The 12840-nt window shown below is 52.5% G+C and overlaps 1 protein-coding gene and 1 pseudogene across 1 annotated transcript in view; both read right to left on the bottom strand.

Annotated features, from left to right (window-relative positions):
- Nucleotides 1-5921: 5921 nt before the first annotated feature.
- On the bottom strand, nucleotides 5922-7693 carry LOC149861663 (alpha/beta hydrolase domain-containing protein 17B-like; annotated as a pseudogene).
- Nucleotides 7694-10385: 2692 nt separating this feature from the next.
- The window catches only part of LOC149861662 (IgGFc-binding protein-like), a 45123-nt gene continuing 42668 nt past the window's right edge, over nucleotides 10386-12840 (bottom strand). The window contains exon 23 of the mRNA XM_090052631.1: nucleotides 10386-12808. Coding sequence (XP_089908757.1) covers nucleotides 12530-12808 — 279 coding nt within the window. The 3' untranslated portion in view covers nucleotides 10386-12529. The remainder of the gene's footprint in view (nucleotides 12809-12840) is intronic.

The raw sequence follows: 12840 nt of genomic DNA, 5'->3' as shown, positions 1-12840 counted from the left end.
CTGAGGGAACTAGCAACCCCAAGGGTGGGCTAAGTGACAGTCCCAGGGAAGTGTCTAGTCTGTCAGTGGCAGAGGAAGGAGAGCCTCTCAGGGAGGAGTCCAGCGAAGTCTTTGAGGGTGAAGGTACACTCCCCGCAGGAGCCCCCGAACTCTCTGCTGATGGCTTAGCCGGGCAAGAGGAGTTCAAGCAGGAGGTTCTGGTGGACCCCAGCTTGGAGGACCTCCAGCAGATAGCTCAGGAGCAGGAGAGTGAGTTCACCCCGGAGAAGAGGGAACAGGTGGTCTGGGATAAGGGACTTCTCTACTGGTTGTGGGTGCCAAAGAGCTGGCATCCACGCCAGAAGATAGGCGGGTGATCCAGGCTGACCTGGACAAGCTCAGCAAATGGGCAGACGAGAACCTGATGGTCTTTAACACCGAAAAATGCAAGGTTCTCCACCTTGGGAGGAAAAACCTGCAGCACCCTTATAGGCTCGGCAGTGCTGCGTTGGTTAGCACTACAGAAGAAAAAGACTTGGGGGTCATCATTGACCACAAGATGAACATGAGCCTCCAATGCGATGCTGCGGCTAGTAAAGTGACCAAAATGCTGGCGTGCATCCATAGATGCTTCTCGAGCAAATCCCGGGATGTCATTCTCCCCTTGTACTCGGCCTTGGTGAGGCCGCAGCTGGAGTACTGCGTCCAGTTTTGGGCTCCACAATTCAAAAAGGATGTGGAGAAGCTTGAGAGAGTCCAGAGGACAGCCACGCGCATGATCAGAGGTCAGGAAAACAGATCTTACGATGACAGGCTGAGAGCCATGGGACTCTTTAGCCTGGAAAAGCGCGCCCAGACCTGGGAACCCCACCGCCAGATCAGAGTACCTCACAAATGTAGACAACGATTGCTCTCCATGGCTCATGATTTACCATGTGCTGGTTACATGGGCAGGGAACGGACACGCCAGCAGCTGCAGGCAAACTTTTATTGGCCCCGAATTGCCCAGAATGTGACAGACTATTGCAGATCTTGCGAGAGATGCCAGCGGAAGGGCAAAAGTGGGGACAAGAGAGAGGCTCCCCTACAGCCCCTCCCCGTCATTGATCAACCCTTCCAACGAGTGGGGAAGACATTGTGGGCCCCCTGAGGCATAAGACTTGTAGAGGGAAAAAGTACATCTTGACTCTAGTGGATTTTGCCAGTCAGTACCCGGAGGCAGTTGCCCTGACCTCCACCGAGGCACCTGTGGTTGCTGACGCCCTAACCAAAATCTTCTGTCAGCTGGGCTTTCCCTCCGAGATCCTGACCGATCGGGGTGGAAACTTCCTGGCAGAGGTGATGAAGTGCCTGTGGGAGTGCTGTGGGGTGAAACACCTCAAGACCACAGCCTACCACCCTCAGACAAACGGGCAAGTAGAGAGGTTCAGTGGGACCTTGAAAGGTATGCTAAAGGCCTATGTGGACTCTAACCCCAATGACTGGGATGAGAAACTGCCGCATTTGCTCTTTGCCTACCGGGAGGTGCCCCAGGAGTCCACGGGGTTCTTGCCATTCGAATTGATGTTTGGGAGGCGAGTTCGAGGTCCTCTCGATCTGGTGAGAGAGAAGTGGGAAGGGAAAATCACTTCCACCAAGACCTCTGTGGTGGAGTATGTGCCGAACTTTCGTCAGAAACTGACTGACATGATGAAAGTGGCACGAGAGTCCCAGGGACAGGCCCAGGAAAAGCAAAGGTCCTGGTACAATGAAAAGGCTCGCTTGCGTACCTTTGACCGTGGTGATAAGGTTATGGTTTTCCTGCTACTAAAGACAGACAAGCTACAAGCCGCTTGGGAAGGTCCTCGTGTTGTCCTGGACAAGCTGGATGATGTGACCTATGTTGTGGCCAGGAGTGGGAGAAAGCCTAAGACAGTTTATGTGAACATGCTTAAACCTTACTTTGCTAGAGGTGATACGGTGTTCTGGATTTCCTCAGTAGAAGGATCACCTGAGGACCCAGAGGAGCTGGTCATGTACGGTGACTGGGATGGGGAGGCAGGAATAGAGGAACTGCATCTGCTGGACCATCTGCCCTCCCAGGACAAGGACAGGCTGCTTGCAGTACTCCAAAGACTTTGGGACAGTGTTCTCCAACAAACCAGGTAAAACAGACCTGGCGGTATACTCCATACACACGGGCAGCCATCGCCCTATACACTCCAGACCGTACTCAATTAATGAGAATGTAAAGCAAGCAATAATGCGAGAGATCACAGAGATGGAAGGGTTAGGGGTAATCTGGCCTTCAGTGAGTCCCTGGGCCAGCCCAGTGGCACTTGTCCAGAAGCAGGACGGGTCCATCCGGTTCTGTGTGGACTACCGGAAGCTGAACGCTATCACCACCCCTGATGCATACCCTATGCCCAGGATGGACACTTTTCTCGATCGCCTGGGCCCTGCAAAGGTCATCTCTACTCTCGATCTGTCCAAAGGATTCTGGCAAATGGCACTGGATCCGGATGCCATAGCCAAGTCTGCATTTACCACCACTGTGGGACTATATGAGTTCACAGTTTTACCTTTTGGTATGCGCAACTCTCCTGCATCCTTCCAAAGGTTGATTAATAACCTGCTACAAGGGTGTGAGCAGTTTGCCATGGCGTACATCGATGACATCGCCATCTTCAGTCAGGATTTTGAATCGCACCTGATCCATCTGACCACCGTGTTAGGCAAGATCAAGCAAGCTGGTCTTACGGTGAAAGCTAAAAAGTGCCAGTGGGCACTATCCGAGGTAGTATATTTGGGACATCAGGTGGGTGGAGGTCATATTGCTCCCTTATGGGACAAGATCGAGGCCATAAAGGACTGTCTGCCTCCACAAACCAAGAAGCAAGTCAGAGCCTTCCTTGGCCTGGCTGGATATTACAGATGGTTTGTCCCAGGATTTGGAGCGACAGCAGCTCCCCTACATGAGCTGACCAAGAAGGGAAGCCCTGATCCAGTGGTCTGGAAGCCGGGGTGCCAAGAAGGATTCAACACCCTAAAGGCTGCCCTGGTCAAACAACCGATCCTGAAGGCACCGTTCTTTGATAAACCCTTCTACGTCGCCACGGATGCCTCCGACGCAGGACTAGGAGCCGTACTCTTACAAGAGCACCAAGAGACGCGGCACCCCGTGGTGTACCTCAGCCAGGAGTTAATCCCTCAGGAGCGGAACCTGTCGTCTATTGAGAAGGAGTGCTTGGCAATCGTCTGGGCATTGAACAAGCTGAGGCCCTATTTATGGGGGCAGCAGTTCACTGTCCTAACGGACCATGCCCCACTGCAGTGGTTGCAGACGATGCAAAACTCTAATGCCAAGCTTCAGCGATGGGCCTGGCAGCTTCAGGAGTTCAACTTCACTATCGAGCACATCAAGGGAAGCCAGAATGTGGTCGCAGATGCCCTGTCACGAAAGGACTCTGGGTAGTGGGTCGGGTGGACTCAGACCTGCTTGAGCGCGCTCGGGCGGGGAAGTTCCTGAATGTGCTGTTATGTTTTATATGTTTTATTGTTAGGATCAGTATTGTGTGGGGTGTAATTTCTCTGTAGGGTCGAAAGGTGACCCCTCCAAACTAGCACGCTTGTCTCCATACCTCTGTGATGCTACGGATACAAGCTTTATAAAAGTGGGGGAAGTGTGGCAGAAAGCCACCTTGGTTTCTCCCCAAAATCTCTGCCCTGTGACTATGTGATTAGATGGGCCAGCACGGAGGAGTCACACCTCAGCCTGTCTCTTTAGGTAACCTAAGCTGGCTGCATTCCTGAGGGAGGGGGGAAACCTGCTCCCTCTGCCTACGTGACTGGCATCTGTTACCTGGGTAAGGGGCTTCTACCTGGGGAGCTGGGATCTGCCCGGTAACAGGTGATGTATTTCAAATTGGTTGGCTGACAGCCAACTGGGGCTGACCTCCACTGGACCAGGTGAATGAGGTCACAGGGGCTATATAGGTTGTGGGGGAAGGAGGCTCTCTCTCTTCAGCCATGAGGTGAAGCAGCAGCAAAGCAGGGAAGACAGAAAAGCCTTACCATCTGAACCTAGCTCACTCTCTCACCCCAAGACTCCAGAAGGGAAACTCAACCTGCCTCTGGAAGATGCTTGTGAGTAAGCTACTTGAGATCTGATTAGATATTTAGCTGGCAGTAACACAGATGCGTAATCAAAAGGCTACCTCAGCCAGACTGTTTGCTCTTTAGGATTCCTAAGATATTGCTCAATCCTGTACCCTAGTTTACCCTACCCCTTGTAATCAATAAAGTTCTCCTTTTTGACTGGTGTGGGAGACTTATTGAGGGGTGGGTCTAAATTATGCCTAAGAGACCCCTTAGGTCTGCGGACTAAGGGAGACTTTGCTTTTTGCCCCGACTTGGGGAAGTGCCCCAAGTGCCTGTACCGGGTCGAGTACCTGTTGGACTCTTAGGCCTGTGTTTCCCCGAGGACACAGGGCCGAGTCAGTCCCTTCTCGGGGTGGTGGCGGCGACGTTACCCCCCCAGACTAGCGAGTGTGCTCCAGGAGAGGGGTTGGCCGAGCATAAGGCACCCCTAGGGAGGCATTCGGAGCCTGGAAGGTGGGCGGGCGCGGGGAGGTGGGCGGCTCAACTCAGGAGCGCCTCTTACTGGCCCGCCACAATGCTCCTAAGGGGGTTTGGATCATGTCCCTGTCCCAGGGCGACCTGAGAGAAGGGGAATCCCTGCGTTTAACTTGCCATTTCGACAGCAGCTTCCCCGAGACTGTCACCTACACCTGGAGAACCCAGGCATCCGGACTCCCAGCATCACCCTGAATGAGGTATTGGTTGCACACACCAAGTCTTTTAGAAGAGGGGTGGGCAAAATATGGCCCATGGGATGCATCCAGCCCCCAAGGCAGTTTTTTCAGCCCATAGCAGGTCCTTCAGTCCCACTTTCATAAATTTCATTGACATTTGGGCTGGAAGAGACCTCGGAGGATCATCGAGTCCAGCCCCCCACCCCAGGGGCAGGAAGTCAGCTGGGGTCATAGGATCCCAGCAAGATAAGCATCCAAATGTGTTTTGAAGGTGTTCAAAGTGGGTGCTTGAATCGCCTCAGGTGGCGGTCTGTTCCAGACCTTGGGGGCTCTGACTGTGAAGAAGTTCTTTCTTATGTCCAGCCTGAAACAGTCACAGTGGAGTTTGTGACCGTTAGATCTTGTCATCCCTTGTGGGGCTCTGGTGAACAGATGCCCCCCCAGGTCCTGATGAGCACCTCTGATAAGCTTATAGGTGGCCACCCCTGAGCCTGCGCTTCTGCAGGCTGAATAGCCCCATGGCTCTCAGCCTGTCGTCGTAAGGTCTGTTTTCCTGACCTCTGATCATGCACATAGCTCTTCTCTGCACTCTCTCAAGCTTCTCCACATCCTTTTTGAATTGTGGAGCCCAAAACTGGACGCAGTACTCCAGCTGTGGCCTCACCAAGGCCGAGTACAATGGGAGAATGACGTCCCGGGATCTGCTTGTTTTTTTAGACAACTGTTTGGAAATTTAATTTAATTTACACCTGTGCAACAGAGTAAATCCCAGTACATTTTGAGATGCTTAAAAATATTTATAAATTTTCTTCTGATATGCTAAAGCATTTGGCAACACTTTTACAGTATCTGATTTTATATAATCAAAATTTCATACAGTACTCTTCCTTGTGAATTTTTTTGTACACCTAAAAAGAAACCTCAGACAAAGTAAATGAAATACACAAGCTTGACTGCCTGATCAGGCCTTCCAGTTTATATTACTGGTATTAAAACCTTAATTTGTTATGTTAACAAATCATTACCTGTACATTTAATGAAGGCAACTCCCATGATTTGAAAAAACAACCTTTAGGTCTCGTGTTATGTAATTATCAAAGTGTGCAGTTCTTCAGTGAAATGAAAAAGTGTGTAAATTTACAAAGTGATTTACAAATTGACCAGTTCTTGTGATACAAACTGTTTTAATCATTCAAGGTATTATCCATAAAGCTCCACATCATTGTGACCTGCTCCTTCTACCCACAGTGGTTCTACAGGTCTCTGGCAACGCTCAAATAATGCTAGGCCATGTGAGAAGTCAATGAATTCATCTTCAGTCCCATGGATTATTAACACAGGGGATGTTAGATATTTTGTCAATGTTTGGGAAAGCATCAAAGCAGTACATCTTCTTAGTATCAGGAAAGGCTACTCGCATTCCTGACATCAAAGGAGAATGAAGAATTACAGCAGCACTTTATAGCGAGCAGCAAGATCCACAGATTGGACTGTTCCTAAACTTTGGCCATGTATAATCACATTTTCAGGGCAAATTCCATATCTTGTTCAAAGAGCCACCCAAGCCACGTACAAGTTCTTCTCCGTTGGTTTCCCAGAACTTGCACCGTATCCAGAATAATCATATGAGAATATATTGCAGTTAATCCGAGAACCCAGTCCTATATAAAAACTGCTCATCTGACCTAGGTCAACAGCATTTCCGTGTGAAAAGAACAAAGTGTATTTAGCATTAGGTGAGCAGCACACAAACATACAGGCAATCCTGTTACCTTTGCTTGTTCTAGTCATGAAGCACTCAGTGGCATCTTTTTCTCTAGAGGAATATTGCCAGTCTGCTCACTCAGAAAGATGTAGAGTCCAATGACTACCACTTTCATCACACATCAGTGTGTAAGTAGGGTCTGGAGGTAAAAATGCTGGTTTGGAAGCAATTTTCCCAGGGCATGGTGGACAACAGAACAGGCAACACAGTTCACTAAATGAAAGGTTATTCACTTGGGCATATACAGTTCCCCAAAGACCCGGCTGTGGCTCATTCTGTCTACCAGACCCAGCCCTGCTGACCGGGTACTCCAGCCTGTCTGCCCCGCACCCACCACTGGGCTAGACCGTGGACCCAGCCCAGCTGCCGGGCCACACATGTGGGAGGGGTGCTGACAGAGCCAAACCTTCCTATGTGCCTCCCATGGGCCCAAATAATTACCCCTGATCCGGAAGATCTCATTTTAACAAAAGATAGAGAAAAAAACAGCTCCTCTACTAAAAATCAAACCTCTACTATCATGCATTTTAATTTAATTTAAAAAAGAAATGTCCTGATTTTTTTTTTGAGCCGCCCACATAGAGCCAACATGGAGCCCATATAGAGGTGGTTGTGTGATAGCTCAGTATAGTCTTGCTCTTCTATATTGGTCACCTGCAGGGGGCTGCTCATTATCACACCGGGCAGCCAAGGGAGTGGAAGGAGCTGGGGGCTGGAGCTTGAACCCCACATGCGGGGTCTGGAGGAGGACCCTTAGATATTTTACCAACCCCTGGATTAACCCGTGTGTAGCACCTGGAGAGGGAAAAGGGTCACCCCCGCACCCAGCTGTGTCCCAGGCCCCCATATCCATATCAGCCATAGGTGACGCATGCCTCCTGAGGCTGGGGGGGGCATGGTGATTGCCCACAGGTGGTGACACGGGTGTCAGTGGTGAGGGCAGGCTGAATAGGGGCCATTTGCAGGTGGCCACGGCGGTGCTGGCGGTGGGCGGGGGAGGAAGGTTCCCCGTGGCCGGACACTGAGCCCAGAAGTGCCAGCGGTCTGCCTGCCACCCTGCTTTTTGCCTAAGCCGAGAGCACTTGCACTTAAGGGGGGTACGTGCACCCCCTACGCATCGCCTATGATATCAGCCATGTGGACTCCTCACCTCCATCCTGCCAAGGCACTGAGCTGTTGCTCCCTCTCCTGCTGTAATACCCCTCCCTCACATTCATATAATACCCCCTTGTACTCCACTTGACAAGTCTCCCAGGACTGATTTCCCTCTATTTGGTTTTGCCCCCAATGCTTCTGCTCACCCCCCACTGGTATAATGCCCCCAATGTATCTCATGAGGTTCAACAAGGACAGGTGCAAGGTCCTGCACTTAGGATGGAACAATCCCATACACCGCTACAGGCTGGGGACCAACTGGCCGGTCAACAGCTTTGTAGAAAAAGACCTGTGGGTTACAGTGGACAAGAAGCTGAATAGGGCCCGCTATGCAGGCCAGTAGGGGGTGCTTCTATGCTGAGTGTGAGGGAGTGGCGCTAGGGACGGCCGTGAGCTCCCTAGCGCCGCCTACCGTCACGTTAGGGTGACGTAGCACCCTCAGAACCTCGCCCGCCACGACTTTGATGGTTAAATATATAATGTGGAGGCTGCCAGTTTCCCTAATGGACGGTCTTGTTGTACGTCCCTATCCCAGACTGGGGATTCAATAAGCGTCCTGCCTTAAGGGCAATGCGTGCCTCCAAGCCTCCCCCTCAGCACGCCCCAAGCCTCGCAGCTGTTCTGGGGGACGCTTGTATGGTCCCTCGCCCCTCGGGTGCCCTTGTTCTCACTCTCGGGCCCTGGGGCTCTTCGCCCACCTGGCGCCTCCTTGGGTCGGGCCCCAATCTCTAGCCCGTTCCCTGCGCCCTGGGCCTGTCACGCTGGCGCCCAGCTACTTGCTGGCGCCTCCTGGGTCGGCTCGCCAGCGCTGCTCACTACCGGCGCCCCCTGGGCCGGGTTCTAGCCGGCGCCTGGCTAATCGCCGGCTCTCCTTGGAACTGGAGCGTTTTCGCCGCCCTAGTCTCGGCGCCCTTGGGCCGGCACGCTCTCGCCGCTCTAGTCTCAGTGCCCCTGGACTGGCACGCTCCCTCCGCCCGGATCTCGGCTCTACCGCCGCCCTGGTCTCGGCGCCCTCGGGCCGGCTCGCTCTCGCCGCCCTAGTCTCGGCGCCCTTGGGCCAGTTCGGTCCCTCTGCCCGGATCTCGGGTCTCTCGCCGCCCTAGTCCTGGCGCCCTTGGGCCGGCTCGCTCTCGCCGCCCTAGTCCTGGCGCCCTTGGGTTGCTAGCTAGGCTGCTCTCGCCGCGCTAGCCTTAGCTCTATCGCCGCCCTAGTCTCGGCGCCCTTGGGCCGGCGCTATCGCCGCCCTAGTCTCAGCGCCCTTGGGTGGCTAGCTAGGCCTGGCTATTCGGCCCCCCTCTGGGGCCGCGCCCCTCGGGTCTCTACCGCGCTTCCTGCGCTTCGCCCCTTTGGGCTTCCCCACGCTGGGGCCGACACGCCACGCGCCCCGCGCCCTGTCTCTGCCCCGCTCCGGGGCCTTGCCCTCTCTGGGGCTGACTCCGCGCCTCTTGCGCCCTGTCTCTGCCCCGCTCCAGGGGCCTTGCCCTCTCGGGGCTGACTCTGCGCCTCTTGCGCCCTGTCTCTGCCCCGCTCCAGGGGCCTTGCCCTCTCGGGGCTGACTCTGCGCCTCTTGCGCCCTGTCTCTGCCCCGCTCCAGGGGCCTTGCCCTCTCGGGGCTGACTCTGCGCCTCTTGCGCCCTGTCTCTGCCCCGCTCCAGGGGCCTTGCCCTCTCGGGGCTGACTCCGCGCCTCTTGCGCCCTGTCTCTGCCCTGCTCCGGGGCCTTGCCCTCTCGGGGCTGACTCCGCGCCTCTTGCGCCCTGTCTCTGCCCCGCTCGGGGGCTAAACACCGCCCTTATGGGCTGGGGTCTGTAACCCCGCACACTGCGCCTCCCTGGCACAAGATGGTGCCCTGCAGCACCGACAATAGTGCCCCTGGCACTATGCCCCAACTGGGCACTGGGGAACCCCAAGCTGTTGGAGAAGCTCCCCTTGAGGCCTCCTCGCTCCCCTACAGCCTCACCCGGTCCTCCGGTGTAAACTGTAACGTAATACTCAAGCCATCTGGCTATAACATAAACAGAGGCTCCCCACGCCTAATAATTCCAAGCCCCACCAGGGCTTTCAATCCTACCTCCAGTCAGGGCGATCTTGTTCCCTGCATCATTGCAGCCGGTTAGCGTGGTGAAGTAGCAACCACTAACCCAGGCCACTCAGCTCAGCCGCAGAGCTCCTGCTCCTGCAGCAGCCAGAAGGGAACTGTGTTTCCAGCTCCGGCCTCAGCTAGTTATAAAGGCCAGGCCCTGCCCTCTTCCGGCCATGTGACCACCTGGTTGCCCCTGGCAACCAGGCACCTGGGCTGCCTGGGTGATTGACAGCACTGCCAATCACCCTCACAGTCACGGGGCACCTCTGTGACTCCGTGACACTGAGCTATCCACCTCACTGCGCCTGACCAACTTCCAGGCTCTGAGTGCCTCCCTGGGGGTGCCTCATGTCTGACCGACCCCCTTCCTGGCACATACCCACAAGCCTGGGGATAACACTGCCACCACATAGGGTCTGGCTTGTTCTTGATCCTGTGCTCCCTGGGAAACTCAGGCCAAGCAGTCCTTGAGCGTAGTTGACCCACTGCAAGAACTTGGGTGCTTCCCTTAGTTTGAAGCACAAATAGTGGTCTTCTTTAGCCGGACCAAGGGAACCCCAAGGCATAATCTAGACCCACTCCCAACAAGTCTCCCATGCTAGGGACAGAGGATAACTTTATTGATTACAAAGAGTAGGTTTGGAGTAGGGTACAGGATACAGCAATATCAGAGAAATGTATCTTAGAGCAAACAGGGTGGCTGGGCACCACTCAAGAGTCTCGGTCTGTTAGTGGCTCTGTTTCTCTTGAGGTACACAGGCTGTATAGACCTGGAGGGTGCTCAGCCCTTTGCAAAAGCTTGGGGTGCTTCCTTTAGCCAGAAGTCCAAATAGTAGCCTTCCTTAGGCAGCTGGACCAAAGGAGCACCAGGGCATAACTCAGTCTCTCTCCCAATAAATCTCCCACGCTACGCTCAGAGAACTTTATTGTACAGAAGGAAGGCTTGAGGTAGGATGCAGGATACAGCAATATCAAATAATAATTGGTAGAGCAAACAGTGGCATGGTAGCCTTTGATTATGCATCTGTATTACTGCAAGCTATATACCTAGTTAGATCTCAAGTAGCTTACTCACAAGTATCATCCAGAGGCTGATCGAGCTTTTCTCTGGAGGCAAGCAGTTGGTAGCATGTCCATGTGTTTTGAGAGACAGAGAGACAGAGAGAGAAACAGACAGCTGCAGAAGTCCAGCTCATCTCTGTGTCTTCATCATGGCTGTCATCCCTCCTGGGCAGTCTTTAACTTATATAGACCTTATGACCTTATGTAGACCTTATGGACTCTGGGGTCCAGTGGAGACTAGCTGAAGTTGGCTACAAGCCAATCAACTGGAAATGCCTCACCAGTTGCCAGGTAGACTGGCAGGGGCTCCAACCCCCCTCCCAGTCATAAGGTCCTTCCTAAGACAGTAGGGGTTTAACTCCCCTCCCTGATACCTGTCTCACATGTAGGCTAGAGGGTTGCTTAACAACCAGAGTGATAGACAGCTGAGAAAAAAATAGCCTGATAGTAGAGTTTGGGAAGACACTGTGATAGCATTCTGCCACACCCCCGACTACAGAAAGGATGTAGACAATTGGAGAGAGTCCAGTAGAGGGCAATGAAAATAGTTGGGGGGCTGGGGGACATGACTTGTGAGGAAAGACTGAGGGAACTCGGCTGATTTAGTTTGGAGAAGAGAAGACCGAGGGGAATTTGATAGCAGCCTTCAACGCTCTGCAGGGAAGTTGCGAAGAGGATGGAGCTGGACTGCTCTCAGTGGGGGCAGATGGCAGAAGAAGAAGCAATGGGCTCAAGCTGCAGCAAGGGAAGTTGAGGTTAGATATTAAGAAAAACTTTCCCCCCAAGAGGACGGTGAAGCACTGGAACAGGAACAGGCTCCCAAGAGAGGTGGTGGCATCTTCATCCTTGGAGGTTTTGAAGACCCAGGTAGACAAAGCCTTGGCAGGAATAATGAAGCTGGGGCTGGGGCTGGGGCTGGGACTGGGGCTGGGGCTGGTCCTGCTTGGAGCAGGGGGTTGGACTCCTGAGGTCCCTCTAACCCTCATTCTCTATGATTCGGTGACATTCTGGATGTTTCATTAATACCATACGTAGCAAACAGTAAATATTCCTACCACTAACAGTTGATAACACAGCTCAAATAGTAGTACGGCTAAGCTCACTTCCTCCGGTTCACTTCCTCCAATCAGAAGAGTATCCAAGTTGCATACAGATAAGAGACAAGTGTCCCCAGCTTTGATACTGTCATGAGTTTCCTGCTATTTGGTGCTTTTTCATAAATCCAGATGTCCTAACAGCACGGGGTAATGAGAGAACTTTAGCATTAATTACAAATAAGTTTCTGTTCCCCATCACTGTTGAAGACACCGGAAAACATAAACCTCAAAGACTCTGAAACCAGATCGTAAATACATATATAGTGTATATATATATTTGTATATAGTGTAATATTTGCTTGGTATAAAGTGTGTATTATGTATATCATGTTTTTTCTTTTTTAAATCTTATCCTTTCCAAGCCATTTATTTGATTTCAGAAGCCGGACTTGTTATTCTTGAACATTTGCTGTGGATAATATTTGAAAGAGATGAAACATTAGAGAACCAGAAAAACAGCTGGAATACCTCTGAAATGGACTTTTTGTTGTTGTTAAGAGATACTTTTTTGGCCTGGGCTATGACGGAATTGGGAAAAGGCAGACAGACGTGTGAGACAGCTAAATGACAGTAGTCATACAAGGAGCTACACCCTTCTAGAAGTCAGTTGCCTCCCAAGCTTCAATAACGTCTGAAAGACTCTTTGCAACTGCTCCACTGGGGAGTGTCAGGTCGTCCGCACTGTTCCCGTTGTAGTTCCCACAAGGAGCGCACAGCTGGTTAGCCAGAATGCCGCTGACTTTCACAGTCACTTCTTTGCCAGGGTGGAAGAGAACATCCAGGCTGGATTTATTGCTGATAACAACAGCATCCTCGGACAGACTTATGGAAATGGCTTTGGAAATGTGTGGGAGCTTCACCAAGTGCCCGTTCACCTGAAATGTAAAAATTAGGAGAGCTGAATTAT

This window comes from Crocodylus siamensis, chromosome 6 (assembly GCF_052110815.1).
Source record: "Crocodylus siamensis isolate JL-2025a chromosome 6, ASM5211081v1, whole genome shotgun sequence".
NCBI classification, from domain to species: domain Eukaryota; kingdom Metazoa; phylum Chordata; order Crocodylia; family Crocodylidae; genus Crocodylus; species Crocodylus siamensis.
This window is presented reverse-complemented; position numbering and strand designations above follow the sequence as displayed.